General features: G+C 39.8%; 1 protein-coding gene across 8 annotated transcripts in view; it reads right to left on the reverse strand.

Annotated features, from left to right (window-relative positions):
* Positions 1-22,235, reverse strand: part of CELF2 (CUGBP Elav-like family member 2) — a 376,192-nt gene that overhangs the window by 20,787 nt on the left and 333,170 nt on the right. For all 8 annotated transcript variants that reach the window (XM_041413436.1, XM_041413440.1, XM_041413441.1 and 5 more), the window contains 2 exons: positions 20,644-20,778; positions 2,251-2,370 (listed from right to left, as the gene is read on the reverse strand). In XM_041413436.1, the coding sequence (XP_041269370.1) occupies positions 2,251-2,370; positions 20,644-20,778 (255 nt within the window). The remainder of the gene's footprint in view (positions 1-2,250; positions 2,371-20,643; positions 20,779-22,235) is intronic.

Consider the following 22,235-nt stretch of genomic DNA (forward strand, 5'->3'; position numbering starts at 1 on the left):
CAAGCCCAGTGCCAGCTTCTGATTAATTTTTGGATTAAGCTCTGCTTGATTTTTGCTTTGGATTTTCTAATTCACCAGCTAGAAGCATGTCGCTCAACTCCCAGTTTGCTGCACAGTTACGTCAGGAATGTTCATGGCCAGTGAATATTTTTTATGGGCTTGCTTATGACCATGGTATAAGCCATGTCAGTGTGGAACACCAGACTTACTGAACATGAGGTTTCCCAAAGCAATCTCCCAGGTGGGTTTGAGTGTGCATGACTGAGTCAGACATGGTCATCAGGAAAAGCCCCAAATTGTCATTAAAATGGACAGGGGAGGTTATTCTAATTTGAGCAATGCTTCACTATCATCAGCACCATGAGTACCAGAAAGTGCTAATCAAATTCCCTTTTAAAGGAAACAATGCCCTAATGCTGAGCTGTGTCATGGGAAAGCAGTTTCCCCTCTTTAGCTCTCTCTCAAGTATGTATATACATAGACGGACATACCCACACACATTTTGTAAGCACCATACACATATCCTTAAAAACATCTATGAAGAAGATTTGGGACTGCAGTCCCTGTCAGTACAAGTCCATGGAAGCAATGGTGACTTCAAACAAACTGAAATTTGGTACCAGGTTGTGAATACATCATTAATACTTCAAATGACACATGCAGATAAGTTTGCACACACATCACCTCAAAATACTTGCTGAGAAAATGTAAACTCTTTGCTTGCAGACTAGCAAGGAGTGCTAAAAGGAGTGCAACAAAAGGGCTCCCACACAATAAGCTCACAGGATTCACTCCTGCTTGGTTTTTATGAAGGGGTACATTATGCTGGAGTGCTCCAGTGTGCCTGGGTGATTCTTAGTACTTGCTGAGGGGAAGGAGTGGGATGTCATATTTTGCTCTTGATATTGTGATTTTTTTATACACCAAGTGAAGCACAATGACTGGTAATCAGAAAGGACATTTAATGGTTTCTTACTCGTGACAGGGTAGCTCTCTTACTACAAGAGCTGACGAGAGGAAAGGAGAAAAGGTGAGTTAGCCTTCTATGCATGCCATTTCCAGTGGCTTGCTTTGACACTAATGGAATAAGAAGAAAGGAAACTAACACCTGCCATTTTGGGTCCTAATACTAATTTTTCTTAAGTTGTCCTTGAGTTGTATTTACAAAGAGGTTGTTTGGTGTGAAATGCACGTGTCCTTGCCAGAAGCAAGTCCTGTTTTACACGAGACCCCATGCAACCATTCAACATTGCAATATGGACATCCATAAGCCCCCTTCCTTCCCAGCTCCCAACAATACCAACCAGAGATCACAGAACAAAAATATTGGGTGAGCAGCCAAGTAACAGTGACAGAAAGGACATCATGCAGAGCATCAGAGTGAGCAAGAGATACTGAGGAGGACATCCATTCCTGAGGGTACATTATGATGGGTCATGGACTGGCAATGACCAAATAGATTCCTTGCATTGCAAAAGGAAATGCAAGGAGCAACAGCAGCTAAAAGAAAAAAAGAGGGAGGGAGAAAAATGCATCTGGGCAAAATCTCTTCTGTTACAGGCAAAGGTGAAGTCATCATAGCAGAAACAATAATTTAAAAAAATCCTCCTTCTTCAAGAAAATCTTGATCAGGGTTAAGAACAAAGAAGAATGTTCTAACAACTACTGGCATCTACTTAGCTGGAGATGCCAGGGTTTGTTAAGATGTCATAGGATAGGTGTGTGTGCTCTGGCATTACAGGTGGCTGACTGCATGTTCTTCTATACTTGCCAATTAAAAGCCAAACACCTGCTTTCATTTTTAAAGCATGTTGCTCTCAAGTCAATAAGATAATTCTTACAGATGTTTAAAAGGACTGCTTCTGTGGCACTACATTTCTGAGTGAGGTTTGGTACATTGGGGTGATACAGCTGTTGTCAGACTCCCTCAGTGAAAAGGAGCCTCTCCTACAACCTTGATAACCCCAAATCCATGGTGACAATTCTTTTACCTTCCACATGTACTGCAGGAAGAGGAGTCTTTATGCAGGGATACAAGGAAATTCACTTTGCAGAACAAACTGTGTGAAACTAAAAGACTCCAGAGAACTACATATGTTGTAGTACTAGTATGGAACTGAATTAACTTGACCCCCTTATTTGGTGCAGAGATTAAAAATCATATTATCACTTTGCAATTGATAGTTTTTGTGGTGTGATTATTGGGGAAGGCTGTCCACCACAGCAATAAATACTCACTGTTTACAGTACCTGCTAGTGCATTAATATTATTCAGTCCAACAGTGGCTCCAGCCAGTCCTTGGAGAGTACCCAGAGAAGTCAAGGAATTCATGGCCGCACCAGCTGTGGAATTAGCAGTTGATGCAGCCACTGAAAGGAAAAAAAGCAAAGCAAAATTAAGGCAATTAAGTTTGTTTATTTTATTTGATCACAGAGCAGCTTATAATCACACACAGGAGCACAACAGGGCTACTTGCAAGGAGAAGGAAAAAAGAAAATGATATCAACAAGACCAATCTTGTTCAACACATTAACAGTGTGATTGTTCATGGGAAGTGCTGATAAGCCTAGAACTGCAAATACTAGATCACAAAATTCAGTTCTGTTATTTGCAAATATAATACCAAACCAGTATGTCTGGGATCAGACACTTTCTCAAAAGTTTGTCAATCAATCTAGCAATCCAGGTTGATCAGCTAACCAGGCTTTTGAGATTTTGCCACACACCTCAAAGTCCATCATTACACAAACAAGAATTACTCAGTAATTTTGTCATATAACAGATTACTGTTCTGGGCCCCAAATGTTCTAAGAGTAAGTTAAATTATTCTAAGTGAAGACAGTATGCTCTAGGACACTGTATAAACTTCATTTAAAGACCTGAAGGCTAGAACAAGAAGAACGACCAGGCAAATACAAAACGTATTTTATTGCAGGCATTTATCCTGGCCTTTGTATAGATAGTCAGGTATATGCACCCCTATGATACTTTATGTATCCCCAAAAGCTCTGCCAGAGGGGAAAAGAGGGAAAAAAATGTCCTTGATGTCAAGGGAATGATGAAGCTGATGAGATTAAATTATGTGTTTAGAGAAAGAGTCTCACTTGTCATAGAAAGTAGTAAAAAGTCATCATTTGGGATAGTTGGGTGAACTAGAAATACCTGTCTGTCTCACAGAAGTGCCTTCAATAACCAGCACAGATTAAACACTTAACTCATAGGTAGGTAAAGGTATACCAGATGAATCACACTCATAAAAGCTGCAGAAGCAATTAAGTTTTTAGTGCATCTCCTGAGCCCTACTTTCATGTGTCAGTCATAAAGACTTCCTTTTTTTTTTTTTTTTTTTTTTTTTTTTTTTTTTTTTTTCTGTTATAACGTTGCATTATCTTAGGAAAAGCGAATATTTAAAGTCAGACTTTTGTTGATGATGTACTGGAGGCACATCATGTCTACAACCAGGCTTTTCTTGCTCCTATTCATTACCTAGCTATGAAATAGTTAAGACCACTTTTATGTGATGCTTTTTTGGGCTGTCAAACACGTCAGATTACTCAGTGAACCCTCAAGAAAGTGAAGTCTCTAGAGCTGACAGGATCCAGTAAGAAAGTAGGAGGTAACTTTTTCACTCTGTGGGTAAACCTTGAAGCTCTAACCTACAAATAACCTGCCTTTGCAACATTAAGACCCACCAAAGACAAGTTTTCACACTCTTGGGGCCTCAAAGTACAAAGAACATTCTTGCTGTGGGGGAAGAGAGATTTCCAGACTCTGGTATGCAGTCCTTGTCTCTTAGCATCTGCAATGTTAACTCGAATAATTTTCTATGTTGCAAAGAGAAGCAGCTTTGATTATTCAATCTGTCCCCACAAAGCAATAAGAATCCAATAATGTCTTTGATTAAAAAAAGTAATAAAAAAACAAGTAAAAAACCCCACTTTTTTCAGACAATGTGGGCACCAGCAGAGAAAAGAGGAAAAAACCAAAGTGAATTCCCTGTGACCAACACTGGTCTGTGTTTCTGTCAATGCTCATTAGCAAAAGATTTAAATTAAGTATATACAACTCAAATCTGAAGGATCTGATTAGTTTTGACTGGACTAAATTCCATCCATTTTCTGCTTTAGAGGATTATTACCATTTTCTCTTGAGGAAACACATATAGTTAAGAAATGAGAGAAATGGGGACTAGGAAACTGCCTGTAAATTACATTAAAGCTGGGGGCAAATAGCTCCTGTGAACAAGAGCCATATGCTTATGGATTGTCAACACATCTGTTGGAGAAGGCAAGAAAAATCTGCTTAAAAACTTCCCTCTTGTGCAGCCCAAAGGGAACTATGGGAATTCTTATTCCTGGCTGCTCAAACACATGCTCCAGGGATGGCCCCCAGTATGTTGGGCCAACTTCTCTTTTTTTTTCTTCTTTTTTTTCTTTTTTTTTTTTTTCTTTGGTATCAAGTTTCTCTATTCCAGCAGGCAAATAAAGAGCAGGTGCCTCAGTATTTCTCCCACTTGAAGCTGCAATGTAGATTATGTAGTTTGCCTGAATAAAAACTTGGCAAATACTCACTGTACAATACTGGGTGAAGCCTAAAGCACCTCAGGAATGAGTGTTATGTTGTTGTGGTGCTTCTTCTGCTTAGCAGTGATCTGCCTCACACATGCAATGGGACAATGCTCTCTCCTCTTTGGCTTAATATCTCTTTGAGAAAGAAACTGGACACACTGTGTGGTTTCCACCATCTTATTGAACAGAGGGTGAATAGAAATGAAGGGAACTCCTTTTTTTAGGGTGCTTGGAGAGATCAAGCAACCTCTGCATGAGGATTCCTGAGAGACCCCACACTAATTGATTGAGACCTGTATGTATGAAATAAAGGTGACGACAATGATGAGCTAAAATATTACATAAAGGGGCTATAAAAGGTCCAAAATATTAACAGAGGTGAAAATTTCTAACAAAATGCTGTATAAAACCAACAGATGAAGCAATGGCATGCCTTGTCCCCCAGAAATCTAAAGGAAGCTGAAACAAAAGTTAAAAGGTCCTACAAGACAAGTGTGAAGGCTTATACCAGCTGAAAGTTTTTACTTTGTGTGCTCCCAGATGAAATCCATCTAGAGACAAAGACTATGCTTCTCCTGTCCTTTGCCATTTTCTAGTTGCTTTCAACTAAAAAATTGTAACATATATTAAACTGAAGGGAAAGAAGAAAAATCACATGCCTTGTGGTAACAGCAAATGACTGCACTACTTTGGGGGAACCTGTATAACTCTCTTGTGTCAGCAAAACTCTCGGGCTCCACAAATGCTCAGAGTAATGGCAAAGGAAGAATAATTCACTGTCAGAATACTTTCTATATTTATGTCTTTTAGTTGTCCAGAAGACAAAAATAGATTGGCTACCTACATAATTTATAAATTGGGTTTTACCACGTTCCTCTGAAACCAAACAAATGAAAAAAAAAGAAAAAAAAAAATCCCAGCTCCCTCCAGCCTCCACACTAGAACATTCACAGAATCACAGAATATGCTGAGTTGGAAGAGACCCACAAGGATTATCAAGTCCAGCTCCTGTTTCTGCACAGGACACCCCAAGTCACAGCCTGTGCCCACAGCATTGTCCAAACATTACTTGAACCCTGTCAGGCTCAGCGCGGTGCCCTGGGGAGCCTGTTCCAGTGCCAACCACCCTCGGGGTGAAAAACCTTTTCCTGGTATCCAACCTAAACCTCCCCTGACTCAGCTTCAGGCCATTCCCTCAGGTCCTGTCACTGGGCACCACAGAGAAGAGCTCAGCGCCTGCCCCTTCTCTTATTGTGCTTCCTCCATTTAACTGAGGAATTTTCGCTATCAGCTTCAAGCTTCAAGCCATGAAACTTGGCCTTCGGTTAATATATTCATTGGCAGAGTTCTCTTTGGTACAGAGAACATATTTTTATTTGGAGTGGTTGCTCTACACAATACAGATATTTGTGTTTAACTAGTAATGCTGCACTCATGGAGATCTTTAAGGCTGGAAGGAGATGGCAATTTCAAATATTCTCAAACCATTCACTTCTGCCTATAAATGGCTATAACTCCTTTTAGATATTTTTTTTTCTTTTAATTTTTTTAAACAGAAATATGAACTGACAATGAGCCATTTCTCTTTTAAATTTTAATTTAAATAACACTTCAACACAATTCCTAAAAAATATGCCAACCTAGAAAAACAACAAGAATTAGCACAGAAACTTCTGGCCATTCTTTTGGCTAGTTTATGTCAATAGAGTCATAATGATTTACATCATCTGGATTTGCCTCAGCTGGAAAACTAGATTCAGGGTAACAGCATCTAGGAAAGGCAATGATGTGTAAATATTTCTTTGGCTTTGCTACACACACTGTGGATGGAATTAATTTCCCCACCTTTGGCAGTCTGGTTGTTAGTTTAAGCTAGTCTAGTCAAAACTAGACTGTTTCTGAGATTTAATGACCTCCAATTCAGACACCCTACCTTTAGATTTCTATTTCAGGTTGGGCTGAATTGTCCTAAAAACCATGTGGATGAGCTCAACTACCAGACGCTACTTGTGCCTTTCCCAGTTTTCCCCCAAACTTCTTGTGCTGCCCTGGATAAAGCAATTGCTATGATTTTTGTTGCAAGACCTGCTTGTTCACAGTTGCTGCCTGTCTTTTAGAAAGCTCTGTCATGGAGGCACAGGCACATTTCTGTCATTCCTGTTTACTTCCTACACCTCAGACCAAGGAGTGCCCTTGGTAGGGCTTCTTGCTATCCTGAAACCACAGACCTATGCTTGTCTGCTTTGCCTTGGGCAAATCCCACCCCTCTCATGTCTCAGGCCAGCTGATAAAGTGAATCATAGAATCAGAGAATGGTTTAAGTTGGAAGGCATTTTTAAAGATCAGCAATGAGTGATCTTCAACTAGAAAAGGCTGCCCAAAGCCCCATCCAACCTGACTGTGACTCTTTCCAGAGATGGGGCATCCACCACCTCTCTGGGCAATCTGTGCCAGTATCTCACCACCCTCATAATAAAAAAGTTTCTTCCTTGTATCAAGTCTAAATCTACCCTTTTTTAGTTTAAAAGCATTGCCCCTTGTCCTATTTCTACAGACTCTGCTAAAAGTTTTGTCCTGATCTTTCTTGCAGGCTCACTTTAAGTACTGAAAGGCTGCAATAAAGTCTCCCTGGAGCTTTCTCCAGGCTGACAACCCCAACTCCCCCAGCCTTTCCTCATAGGAGAGGTGCTCCATCTCTCTGATCATCTTCAGGAATCCTTTTCCCACAGTGGAGGTCAGGGTCCAGGAAGGCTGCTGAAGACAAAGAACTACAGAACCCACCTCTGACTGTTGCATTAAAGGAAAGAACCTATTCCAATCACACATGTGCCACTCTGCCTTAGGAGAGAAATGGTTTGCAGTGTGTACTCAGGCTCATTCTTTCCTTAATTTTTTTTTTTGTTAAATGTCTAACTGAAAAAAAAAATAGTTCTAATGACTTCTCAGCAAAGTCCTATACCACAAAAAACCTCTGGATCTCTTGAAACTCCCTGCTCTATGTGCTAACTTGGCACTATTTATGGGCAGTGTAAACTGTGCACTTCTCCATTCCTCTCCACCTTCTCCTGTTCCCTTCCTCATTTTCCAATATGGGCATCCTCTCTGGAAATGATACACAAACTGCAAGTCTTGGAGTAAGATACTAAGCAAATGAGGCATTATAAACATTTTAAGTGAAGTTGCTTATTGGAAACATTATTTTGGTTTTAGGGCAGGACTAGTGGAGAGAATGGGCAAAGAAAAGCAAGAGCAGCATCAGCTCTTTGCATGGAGAGTTGCTCTACACCCTGCCAACCCCATCCATGTGAAGAGCAGCTATAATGTTTCTGGAGCAGAACCAGATTTCTGGTGCTGCAGGGCTTCAGGGCAGCTCCAAGACTGGCTTAACTATTCTGGGACTTTCCACACAGAGATCCACAATGGTAAGAAACTGTGTCAGCCCTGCTGACAGCTTTCCTTTAGGCAGTCCTTGGTTACACTCCACAATTGTCTGTCACTACGAATGCATGGCACAACAGGAAGCTCAGTGCCTAGTCTGATTTCAGCCACTTGCTTATCACCACTCACTTACGAACCACAACTTTGTTCTTATTGTTTTACTTAATGGAGAGTTTAAATAACTCAGTGTTCAAGTACTTCTTTTGCTCCAGTTAAGATGATGTAGTAGTGCACCAGGGATCAATATTGCCCACAAATTTTAGGTTCAGCATCTCTGTGGCTAAGCATGAGAAGTTGCAGAGAAAACATTCTCTTTTGGGAAACACTCCTGGCAGATCTGTATTGGCAGTTGTCTCAGTCCAGAATCCTCTTTCTTGTACTGAATTTGGGTGTATTTCTGATTTTCTGCTGCCTTCCTAAGCTCACCGACTCCAAGGGCCAGATGAAATGGATCTGACACTGGTGCTGACTAAATGGCTGACATTTAGAGGAATTCAGATGGGCAGAACTGGCCAACATGAACCTTCTGAAATTTAACAAGGATAGATGCAAAGTCCTGCACCTGGGGAGGAATAATCCCCTTCAATAACACAGCAGGGGATGGATGGGGCTGGGGAGAAGCTGAAAAGGACCTGTGGGGGTCTTGGTGGGAGGTGACCATGAGCCAGCAGCATGCACTGGCAGCAAAGAAACCAAACAGCATCCTGGACTGTAGAAGAGGAGCCAGGAAATCCAGGTTTCCTCTTTAGTCACTGCTTGTTGGATCACATCTGAATATTGCATGCAGATTTGGGCTCCTCTTTGCAAGGAGAACATTGATCAGGTGGAGGGAGCTCAGTGGAAGCTCAGCAAGTTGGTCAGGGGCTCCAGCACTCATCCTGTAACGAGCTGGGCTTGCTCAGGCTGGAGAAGATACAGCTCCAGGTGAACCTAAAGCAGCCTCCCAGAGCCCAAAAGGAGTTCATCCACTAGATAGAGCAACAGCACATGGAGGGAAGAAGAGAAGTGCATTGAAACAAGGGAGGTTCTGTTCAGATATAATTAAAAACATTTGTACTGTGAGGGTTGTCAAGCACTGGAACACATTACCCAGATTGCTCCATCCATGTCCTTGGAGGTTTTTAAGACTTGTTTGGATCAACCTGATCTCAGAGGAGCAGGGAGCTGGGTCACAGACCCAACTATCTTCCAACCACAATTATTCTATGGGAATTAGAGCAGTGTAGGAGAAAAGTAGAGAAAGTCAGCTTACACTGTGGCAGAATGAAAGAAGGCTGAAGAATGAAGATGTTTTGAAAACTGAGCAGTAGAACCAGTTTCTGTTCTTAGGTCTGTTTACAGAAACAGAGGTTGACATTGAATATGCCATTTTCATCTGTGGTTTTGGTTCTAAGCTGCCACAACTACACTGTGTGGGTGAGGTTTCTAGGGCCCAATCTACATCTAACAAAAGAAGTTCTGACCTTGGATCTTTCCTTGAAGTTTTAGATTCCTCTTGGATTCAGCAATGTGCAACAGAAAATAAAATCACAGTAGAACAATGTAAAGAAAGGATATAAAGAAATCAAACAAAGAGAATAAAGGCCAATTTAAAAAAGAAAATAAATAATAATATTTCTAATAGCTCTTCAGTCAGCAATAGAAAAAAATGTTTAGATTTTATAAGAGAATTTTAAGGACAAAAGAAAAAGAAATATTAAACCCAAAGTAGAAATCTCTAATTTTAGCCAGATGAATTTAAAATCTCTGTTTAGTACACAAAATCTCTTGGGTAAACAAAATATGCCTTTGTCCCTTGCTTAGTCCAAGAGGGATAATAAAGCTAAGAGACAACACTGGATTTAAGGATAATCAGATTAAGGCTGCGTTCTCTATTTTATTTCTAATCTTTAGTTGCAATAACCAATGGTGTTTGGAACTGTGTCTTGAAAACTGTATCTAAACATGAGGAACACCTGCTGGCCTGACTGAAAGACTGAAGATATTGGACAAAGTTTTGTTGTGTTGGACAAAATCTGTGCAGAGCTTCTGACTTTGGTTTATATTATCTTAGTTTTGTGGTGATAGTCTCTTAAAATGAGAGTACCCTACCCAGCTGTAGGAGGCTCTTATGTGGATGGGAGTCTGGACCACTGACCTGGAGTTAGGAGGGATTCTGCACAGATCTGATCTTATATATTTAAGATCAATCAATTGAGGTGTGTTATCTTTATGTAGCACTAACCAAACTTGTTGTTTCGAAGAGATGGAGGCCACAGAGTTTTCTCCTCAACACACAAATGAAATGTCTTATGGAAAGGGGGAATGATTCAAATATAGTCATGCTGGAGTTTATGAAATGAGGATTATAAACACAGTGTGGGGGAGAAGTGGGCAAGTCAATCATGGTGCCTGTGTGACATTGCTCTCAGGAATTTGCAGTGGTGTTTCTGGCTGAAATGAGCTCATCCTACGGGCTCTGACTGCAGAAGGTACATTTTAAAGGGGGAGAATAATTAAGCAATGACAGAGGCATCATCATTATTAGATAATCACAACCCAGGGGCATTAGCAAACGTTGAGTGTCTCTAATCCCATGGGGTCTAATTATTCTGTGATAATAACCACACCTCCAAGTTTTAATTTATTCTTGTGGAGAATCTGGAGGGGGAGGGGGAGAAATAGGGACATTTTAATATTTTTGCTAAAAGAAGATGCAGTTGGCCTTTCACTAGGGCTCATCAGTATTCTGATCTAACTAGCATGTGTGATTTGCATTAAATTGTCTGCCCTTTACTGTGATCTCCAGCCAATCTGAGTATCCACCCTTGCACAGACTGGTGGCCTCCCTGTTCCTAACAGTACCAGCAGGCCCTGGTTCTATTTCTCAGGACAGATTTTGGCAAAGGTGAGGTAGATTTTCCTGGTCTGGACAGGTGTATTTTCCATAAGGTCCTCTGACAAACACATTGCCATTGGTATGGAGAAAGAAGTAAAAACTTGCACATTTTCTGGTATCTGGGAAGTGCTGTCTGACATGTCAAAAAGGAAGATTCTAGGAAGTTTAAGTGCTCTGCTTGTGCTTGGATAGGATAAAATTAAAGTGACAGATGCACTCCAGGGAAAGAGCACCAGAAAAGCAAGAGAGCAAGAAAGAGTCAGGGGAAACAAGAATGACAATATAGAAAGACATATACCAATATCACAGCCTTTCTCCAGTAAGTCAGTGCCCCTCTGCTGCTTCATTACTCACAGGTGAACTGTGCCCATGAAATATTGTCCATTTCTGCCCAAGGAACAGGGAAAGAGAAGCAACAGTGAGCAAAGGAGGAAGGGAGAATGCCATGCACTCAACATCTGATCTCTTTTTTAGTTCTGTGTGCACACATGTGCAAATGAGAGAAAGCATGACAGAGAGGGGGAGGACAGGAAAGAGTCTTTCCCCATGGTGATCCTTCTGGTTCTGGCTTTCTGAAAACAGGTTTATATTTTATTAAGTCATTCGTGAACACTGACTTTTACAAGAATTAAAAAAAAAAAACCAAAACAAAAAAACAACAACCCAGGAAACATAAAGAGATGAACCCATTCATACAAATTCTTTGCAAATTCAGAAGGCAAGGCCTTCAACAATGGGAGAATAACTTTAGGCTCATAAATCCATACTATTCAGCACTGCATGGGTTTTTGAGAGCTAAGAAAGCTTGAGAGAAGTGAAAATCAGGGACACTCATTTTAATCACTTGTTTATGTTAACACCTAACTTGACACTTATGATTGTCATGAAATTACAGTGTCTACACCATGGACATTCCACAGCAGTGCAAAGAAGGAGGAGAAAACAAGAGTATGCAAAGGTACCACAGGTATGGCAGACAAATTTATTATTTGGTTATTTTTGTAGTTTTCTAGTCCTCTCTTCCATAATTTTCCTCCAAACCTATCTATCTAGCAGAAGGCGTATTAACAAACAAGGGTTTATTGATTGGACATGTCTTTGTGAATGTAGGCTGGTTTTGTGAATCTTGGTGTTTTAAAGGCACATTTTCCTATGAGATTTTGAACACAAAGAAAGAGAGAGTAAAAAGCAAGTCAATATTCTTGGCCAATTCCACGCTGATGCTTCTGCTTTGTTAAAATGCATTCCTCAGTGAAGACCATCCACCTCTAGCGTAAACTACAAGCTGTACCTCAGTACTGTGCCTGCAACAGGTTGTGCATCCTCCCCAGCACACCACAATGGTAAGTCACCTTTGGTTTTGGGTGGGAAGTACTTTAGAGTGGCTTGGGAACAGAATAACAATGCACAGTGAGCTGACTTGAGTTCAGCTTCATAGCTGACCATCATATATTTCCAACTGTAACTCTCAATGAAATCAAACCAAATTGAATCACCACAATATGAGGAAAACAAAGAGGAATTGCTGAGCACTTAGGACTCAGTGGGGCCAAGGGCTGTGGCTGTGCTCCTTGAAGCACCACTGAGCTCACATCAAAGCCATTTCTACAGGGAACTTCCAGCTGTGCTCTCATGTTTATCACAGCTATCTCACACAATTTGGAGCAGGCTATTGTTCTGAGATGCATGCCCTGATGCTGAAATGACCTCCATGTGGAGCTGCATCAGAATACAGCCACTTATAATTCACTTTCCAAAGAATTTCTGATCTAAAATCAAGAAGGCTCTACTGGAGGCCAGGATCTCCTGCCTGGAGTACAGGTTCCTTCACATGGCCCCTGGTGTGCCTGCAACATCTTTGACACGCATTCAGCACTAAACATTGACAAACAATATGCAGTGGCATCTCTCCATTAACAAAAAAGAAAAAAGGAAAAAAAAGAAAGAAGAATGCCAGCGAAGTCCAAGGCTACAATTCAAGGTAAGCAATGTTTTTGTTCTACAAGTGCTTACCACGTACATATATGCCAATTCAAATTCTAGTACATGGGAGAGGATTCATCTTCTTTTTCACCTCTCTCATATATCTGTCTTAGGATAATGTAAACAGTCCTTGGGAGGTGTTTGTCTTTCCATTGCAACAAGATGCTTCTAAAAGGCTTGTCTCCTTCAGACACTTAGGAGTCCTATCCATGGTATTTTAGAATAGAGAAGAGCTAAACCATATATTGAAAATTTGAGTTTGTAGTTAAAGGAGTTATGAACCCTGAAGGTGCATGCAATTATTTCCATGGCAGATGGGTTTCTAAGAGGGGTGTGCAAGCACAGCCTTATTGCAATAGCACATCCACAAAAGGCAGTTGTTCACCCCTGGGAGCTGCAGAATTTGAGGATTATCTTGCCTCATGTAAAATTACTCAGCGAGGTCCTTTGCAGACCATTTGTAAAGTCATGCTGAGTTCACTGTGATACTGGTTCTCTTCATTCATGTTACACATTTTTGTTCTGCAAACAGCAAAGGCAGTTGAGGGTTTACTTTACTTGGTTTTAAACTCATGCAGCTGTTGGAGATATTTTTGTTTGGTCATTGCATGAAATAATTCAGTAGCCCCATAGCCAAACAACTACTTCTTTGGAGAGAATGTTTAAACAATTAAGATATTAATAATAATAAAAAGTTGAATAAAATTAAGACTTAAAATTATTAGTTTTTACTATTAATTATATTTTTTCTGCCTTGGGTAAACAGACCAGGAGTATCCATGGACACAAGCACAATTCAGTAGGATTGAAGGAACAGCGTTGGCAGTAGTTGAAAGCTCCTTCGAATGCATGAGTTTCTCTAAGATTTACATTATTTCCTGGGTATTATGAACTGCAGCATTTTCTGGGCTTGTAACTGCTTGTAAGATACATTACATATAAGCTCACATATCTACCTGTGTAGGCAAGCTGATACTATCATCTTTCTTTACGAGAAAGCAACCCTGAATGAACTTCAAATAGTGCTTCCAACAGAAAGAAAAAAAAGCTTTTTTTTTTTTTTACAAACTGGGATTCTTGTAGCTTGAAATAGAGATTAAGAGTGGGGTAGAGAGACACTTACAAAATATAATGTATTATATGTGTTATTTGTATACTGCAAGCAAAGTAAATCCTGAAATGTGCTAAGGCAATGGATTTAATACTTTAGGAAGATGATAATGCAATAATGTTTAAAAAACAAACATGTCTCCTGTTGAATTAGATCCTGCTAATCCATGGTTTAGTACTGTATGCTGCTTCCTGAAAGAAAAAAATTAACTAGCACAGTGCTTGACTGAAAATATGCACGTGTTTCTGTCCTTTTGTATTAATGGAATTCTGAGGAAATAGCTGGAGATTTCTGTGCCAAAAATTCATAAATTGAAAATGTTGATACTAAAACAGATAGGGAGCTTTGCCAAAATGACCCCTACCGTTGTCAGGCAGCCTCACAGCACTTCACAAAGCAGTTCTGCCCACCCTGAGCCCATTCGGTGCCTGAACACCCCTGAGACCCTTCAGGCTGCACTCACTGATGCAGCTGCTCAGAAACCCTTCTGAGAGGAGAATGCACAGAGACCTGTTACATTTTAAGGGACAAATGTGCAAACAGGTCATCCCAGTAAACTGGTGGCCTGTCTGCCGCCATCAGCATCCTTCAGGTTATCACTGGCTCATTTTTCCAATGAGGACTCCAGGGAGGCTCCATATGAATCCATCACCTCTCCTTCTACTGTACTGGGACTCTTCTATTTTTGGCTCCAACTTGTACTTACATACCTGCTTAAGAGTGGCCTAATAATCAGATGGGCTTAGTACCAATATATCTCCAAGAAGCAGCATAACCTTTGGGCACTAAGAGCAGTCAAAATCAACTCACTGATTGAGGAGCCTAACCACAGACTCAGAAATCTAACACCATGTGTGTACGACCTGCTGACACACAGCAGTTCAGAAATATACTTGTCCTGCCACAAATCTCCTTGAACTACGCAGTCCAGTAACAGGCACTGGGATGTGGGCATGCTAAGGCAAGGTTTTCTTCCATGGCTTCCTTGAAAATGTATTCTTTTAAAATATTGGTGCTGAGATCAGAGTTAAGGCATTGAAATGCTCTGGCCTCCAAGCACTAAGGTAACAATGCTATTTATATAACTAGACTTAAATACAAAATTTAAAAACATGTGCTTGGGTTAAGTGTGTGTACTCCACATACACTGTATTTTAAAACCTTTATGTAAGCGATGTTTTACATTTATCAACTGTATCTTTATCCTGAAAATAATGAAAATTATACTAGGGAAGTTTTCTACATTCTGCAAAACTATTAAAGCTTATTTTAAGTGATTTTAAATAATATTCCACAATAATGGAACATGCATTAATTCCACGTGAAATGGCACAAAAATTATAGATTTGTACTACAGCACGACGAGCACCATTCTGCATTTTAAACCGATCTTTTCCAACATGAAACATCTACTTCAATTCAGTCCTTAGCAAACTGTCAGACCTTCCTACACACCTACTGGTAGGGTTATTTTTGAATCATCCTGGAAGCAAATCACAACTATCTCAGTGGGTGCACTGGCCTCTAACAAAATGTCATGGTGGCAGCCTTGTGCCACTGATCGGAGAAAAATGTTTTGTACTGAAGTGAACAAAAAGCAAATCTTCTAAGAATGGTTATTTGAACATTCTTCACTGCTTCTCAGCTGAAGCATCTTGTATATTCTATAAAATCTCTACCATTTCAACAATTGTGCTCACAACATGAACACCTTCAACTAACAAAGACAATCTTCATACTAGATTAGGGGGTAGAGAAAATAATGAGCCACAGATGATAGCTATAAGTTGTAATTCTCTGCTTTGACCAGAGGGAGAGAATGAATTAATTCTCACAGGAAAGGCAGTACAATTTTTTTTCTTTTTCAGTTTATTCTATACTTCAGTCTTCCTTTTTTTGGGGGACTGTTATTCTTCAATGTCAGCATCTGTCTGAAAATGAGTATTTTTAGACCTTTGTGCTGAGGAGAATTTTTTTTTTCCAGTGTAAGAGTTAATGGCTGAATACTGACATAATATGACAAAAGCTGTGCTGGATTTTAAGAGATCATTAAAGGAAAAAAAGTATCACTTTCTCACTTTCTACCCTATCAGTATTTTTTTCCCCAAATATTTCCTCTCAGGTTTACACAGCAGATAAACCTGAAGAGTTTTTTACTGAAGCATGAATAGCTAGTTCAGCTGTGTGAATAAATAATAGTTTAGAGAATCAAACAATCATGAAAATGTCATGGAGAAAGAAGGCTCCTAGGTCTGAAACTGAATTAGCTTTTGGTTTAGCAATTCTATCCCTCCACAGCTCAGAAATTATATTGTGTATGTTCATGCAGATAAATTTGGATATATAATTAGCTGTTTCGTCTCTTCATTTACACATAGTAGGGCTTTCCTACTGGTTACTGAAACAAACATTTATGTGTGAATTTGAAGAAATGAAATTGAAATTATCTCACAGAGGCTGTGGAATCTCCATCCTTGGAGATAACTTAGACCTTGATTGGACATGACTTCCACCAGCCTGCTCTGAGTGGTCCACATTTTACAGTGCTGTATTAGCCCTGTACCACCCAGGACAGTGGGAACACACATTATTACCCTTGGGAAAATTAAGGCAGTGGGTCAACTGAGGGAAATTAAACATCAGACAGTGTTGGAGACAGATACTTTGATTCTCAGCTTACATGCCCCTCCTTCACATGCATCTCCAGGCATTCCCACCACCCCCTGAATGAACTCTGCATCTCTGCAGGCTCTGGAGCAGCAGCCTCCCTGCGAGCTCTTTGCTCAGAGATCCATTTACAGGATGTGTCAAGGACAGCCTCTGGAGGAGAGAAAAATGTTCCTGACACTCAGCTGGGATTCATCCTGTCCAAATTGGGATACCTGCAGTTGAGGTAGTCCCTCCAAAACCTCTTCCCAGTTAACAAGAAATGGAAACTTCCAAGTTCTCACCCAAAGGGAACTGAGACAAACTGGATAAGGCAAACCTGGAGTCAGGTAAAAGCTACCCCAGCCCAAATCCTTCTGTTATGAAATGCTACAGGTGCCTGCCTTTAAAACACTATGAAGTAGTACTGGTACCTGTCTTTAAAACAGAAAAAGTATCCTAAGCAATTGAAATGAAAATAAAGTGAAGAATTAATTAACTAAATAGGGGTGATTAAAGTAAATAAAGGAAACAATTATCATATCAAAATAAAAGACAAGAAAGATGATTAAATGAGTCTTCAAAAGACCCATGAGGAACCCATGAAAGACATAATATGCCTTTACCTGGTTTTTAGTCTTTCATGATTTCATTTTAATTTTTATTCACTACCATCTGATAATTGCAAGAAACAGTTACTTTAACCATAGGCAATTTAAACCATTTTAATTTTTTTTCCAGGGCCAAGAGACAAAAGAACCTATTTATTGCCTGAGGGGATTTTTACTAAAATGAAAGCTTAATCTTTCATGTTTTTTTAAGCAAAGGCTTTTAAAAAATCATTTCTAACAATGCTGTAGGGAGACACTTCCATGGGTATGCAAAATTGAAATTATAAATTTACAATTATAAAAAAATTAATAGTTTGGGGGATTGTATTGTCTCTGTTCATTCTGAATGAATACTCTTTCAAGCTTAAGAGAAAGTATTTAGCACATGGAGGAGAACGAATGTCCTTAGACTCTCTTGTGGTCAAAGCTGTTTAGTCAGAATGTATGGGAGAAAGATCATTGGAGTTTAGTTTGTTTGGAAATCCTCAAATGTCAGCTGCCCACTGCCTCCTCACTTCCTGGCCTGTTTTTCTGTGTTGCCAGTGCACTGAAGTTGGCCTGGCCACTATCTGCTCTGCACTAGTGTGGTGCACTGATGGTTGCTAAATCTTATGGATGTAAAATTAAGCTTCAAGATGAATTCTAACTGAAACAACCATCTTTTGGGGCTCTAATGACACAGGTTTATAAAGGACAGAACAAGAGCTCTTGGTCAAAGATTGATTCGGGGGGATTTTCAGGGGAGATATATCTGGCTAGAAACATGGATATGATTGATGTGGCTGCCATGGTTCAAGGCATACTGGAAGTACACACTGATGCCCATCTCCATTCTGTGTAGGATTTTGCCTTTAACAACAGCAAGAAAAGGATTAAATTTAAGCATCTACCTTTGCACTGCCACAAATGTGGGCTGTTTTCTCAACTAAAAAATATTAATTTAATGCATTATCTGGAGAGATGCAAACATTTCTTCCTGGGCTTAGCTCAGGCTTTGAAATCAGACAAAATAATTTACACTTATGAAACACAACAAGCTGAATTGTTCTATTAAAGGAAAACTAGACCAAAAAAATACCCTTAAGGCCTCCAAACATCCACACATTGAAAGGCAGATTTAAATGTTTTCTGTCTACATATTTCAAGTTTTAGTGGAAACACTTTGAGCTACTATGAAAAGCTTTATCAAACTAAATTCATTTTCCATGGAGCAGAGAAGAATCATTGAAGATATTATTCAGGTTTACAAAATATGTAATAGGGTGGAGAATGTGGAACCAGATAAGGAAGGTTAAACTGAAGAACACTTTAACAAAGCTTGATTTTAGGTTGGTTGTGCAACATAAATAGGTCAGTGGACTTATTAGAGATTTTCCAAGCTGTCTAACATTAAAAACACCTGTGTACAGTTGCCATCTATAAGATTTTCAAAGGCAACTGATATTCTGAAGACACTATTTGAAAGGCTAAATACCCAGAATTTTTTGGAAATAACACAAGTTCAACGTGCTAGCCAAAATAATTAACCTCTTTGAAAAAACCCTTTGTATCTGCTCTACAATACCACCCAGAGCAACAGGAAGCTCTAGTTACCCCAAATACATATCTGCCCAGCCCAGTGGAAGCTCCTGTCTACCACGGGCCTCTGCAGACCTGGACATCAGATAAAGCAACCTTCCAGGTACTCAAGGAGCCTCAAGATCAGGTTAAAAGGGAACAGCAAGTCAGACAGGCTGGGTAAGAAGACTGTGTTGGACAGGGGAGGAGAGAAATGCGGCCTTTAAGGTTGAATCCACGTTCTGTGTGTACATGGCAAAACAAAGTGCACAACGGGAACATTGTGGTCCCACTGTGCTGCAGGGCAGCAAAGAAAAAGGGAGTTAATTTCCAGCCCCTCTGCACCACAGTGCAGTGCATTGAGTTGCCCTGGGAACTCTTGTCAGTATGGGTCAAGATCTGTTGTGTGTACCTTGGGAGGACAAGGCCGCTCAGATGTTTATGAGCTAAACTGCAGAGATATCACAGAGCATGCATGAAATGCAACATTTCTGCTTCTCTAAATGGGTGGCATTTGGACATGTGTAACATGGAAACACTGACACTGGGAGTAGCCTTTTCCAAAGGGCTAAGTCCCAGCTCCAGGACAGAGGGAAGAGATTGCTCAGGTTTAAAAAGAACACATCAGCAAGCCAAAATTATTTTCACTCAACCTGCTTCTCAGAGATGTTGCTAATGAATATTATTTTTATGTCAAGATGACGCTCATGCCAGAAACAGGAGAATTCCACAGATTTAGTACTAGCCAAGCTTCTTTCCATTTAACCCCTGTCCCAAACAAACAATAAAACTGTAATATAATGGGAGCCCTGGCCAGCACTAAGACCCAGCACCACACTTAGTCCCATTTATTTTTTGCAGTGAAGACTGTTTTCCTTACTGATGAGCTCAGTCTGCCATGAATTACTTTTTCATGGGGGATAAATATACACTTAAACAAGATTAAACACAAATGTTCTTTAGTAGTGTCTAAAATAATATGAATGTTTTTTAGAACAGCAATAAACACACTTCATGATGCAAATAATTACACCCTGCAGCCTTTATGTAACAATAAGTGGCCAAATTCTCTACTCAGCTACATCACTGTAAACCCAGAGTAACTACACTGAATCAACATCTCTCTCTGTGGATTCTGGAGATTCTGAAGTGTTACCTAAGCCTGAATTTGCCCCAGTTTCTCTCTAGCGTTTTGGAGACATCAGACATCCATGTCTGGAAATCCACATGGTGGTCATGGAGGCATTTCCACCTCTTACCCTGTCTCTTTTGCCCCCTTAATGAAGTCAGAATCTGGCTGTGTATTCCTTGTGCATCTGATATCACTTCTGTAACTGTGTACTCAGGACCAGAAGAAAGCTCAATTGAGATCCAGCAAGAGAAAGAAAAAAAAAAAAGTACGTCACAAAAATTCATGAAGGGTAAAGGCAATACTTGCATGTGATGGGAATCAAAGATCAGTATCTTGGGGATTAAAAAGAACCACCTCAGCTGATTTTCCTTTGGATGGGAAGAATTTGGTCATGTTCTGAATTCTTTGTGAAAAGTTAATTTTATCTTAAGTTTCCCATGCAATTGTAATTTTCACGCAGAGTTTTTTAAGATGGGTCTGTTAGGCTTTAATGGCCCCTGAAATGGATCTAGAAAAGCAAACATGCCCACACTGGACCATTTGAAAAAGCAGTTATTTGCTTGAAAATAGCAGCAACAAAGATGTATTCAGCTGTTAAAGGCTCTTCACAATTTACATGAGCGCGGAACCCATGACACAACATGGAACCAGCGTTTTAACTACCACCTTGCCCTTGACTGCCATGTTTGTGTGTTGGAAGCAGGCACTCTGTTCTTACCAGGACTTGTGAGGGCTCCCAGAGCACCAGTCGTTGTGGAGAGAGGGTTTGCATTGGTGGTGGTAGCTGAGGTCTGGGCGGCGGCTGCTGCGGCTGCTAAAGTTGCCAAATTCTGTAATTGTAAAGCGTTCATGCCTATGTGGAGAAGCAATAGGGTTAATTAAAACAGGTAATAATAATCATCATCATAATCATAATCGTCAAAAAGTGCTGTTTTCAATGGTCATGGAAATTGCCATGTGCCTTGCCAATAAACTAGATTCTTTTCATTCCCAAGACATCTATAACCTCAAACCACCTCTTACAGTTCCTGAAGAGTATTTCTCATCTCTCTACCTTGCAGTTGAGAGAATGCACCAAAGACACCAGCCTATACTTCAGGAAAATTAAACCTGGTTTGTGCCTCTTCTAAGGGAAGTGTAGAATTAAAAGTAATTTAAACCCTGCGTGAAGCCCAGGCACAATATTATTTCCTGACACAATGGGGGATATAAAGAAGATAACTAGCATTTAAAACACATTCAGGACAGGGTCATATAATTGGGATGAATAAAATTTGTTTCCCATATTTCCCAGTTTGAATGCCTAGAAGCTTGTCTGATTTTTTCTGAATGTTAGTTTGCCTACAAGAGATATTATTCCTCCCTGCACACTTTGTATTTCAAACAGAGGAGCTTAACAACAACTTGGACAAAATGAAAAAAAAGGAGAGTTTAAATACAATACTTGGGAAGTATGTTTGAGAAGAAAAAAAAATGCAGTGAAGGAGAGGTACTGTCTAGGAATTCAGAACTCCTGCAATAATGGAGAGTGATACTATTTTCAAACATAGGTATTGCAGACTCAGGTTAGTACAACCAATGATTTCCATAAAGAGGAATTCTTACTGTCACAGCATTAGGGACTGTGAAATAAACCTTTATATAAATATCTATTTCTGAATAAAGCCCCAGATTTAAATAAAGCATGTTCCAACAGGCAGGTCAGGCCTCAGGTGAGCACCTAATTTGACTGAAGTCCTAATGTGGGTGTCAATGCCCAAAATCAGTTCAGATGTTGGTGTTTCTGAAAATGTGACACCGTTGCAATGGTGGGAGTTAAGATTTTAGTTGATCCAAGATACACCAATTCATAGTCTGGAACTGGAACAAGACACTTTGAGAAATTACATGATCAAACCTCTTTAAAGTTTCTTTTGGAAGCTAAAGACCATCTTAAAAGATAAGGCTTTTCTCAAACATTACTAATTCAAACTATTTTGCAAGACACAGTTCATAGGTATGCAAACAATATTGTTTTTATTTTTTAAAACTACTAGTCTGACTAACTGGCTTGCCTTGGGTGTAAGTATTTTTTTTTCTGAATTATCTTCCTTTGATAATAAGACTGCAGACTATTTCAAACAACATTTTGGGGATGGAAAAGACGGATCCAAATCTTTGTGAACAAAGCAGTCAGTAACCCTCAAAATGAGACATGGAATTAATTTTTATCCTGGACTGATATTGGTCCTTAATTATAATTTACCTTCCTATTTCATAAGGAGAATAAGTAATTCAGCAAAGAATATCCAGCAAACATTGCTGATCTTC

This window comes from Onychostruthus taczanowskii, unplaced genomic scaffold, assembly GCF_017590055.1.
Source record: "Onychostruthus taczanowskii isolate IOZ18803 unplaced genomic scaffold, ASM1759005v1 scaffold41, whole genome shotgun sequence".
NCBI lineage: Eukaryota > Metazoa > Chordata > Aves > Passeriformes > Passeridae > Onychostruthus > Onychostruthus taczanowskii.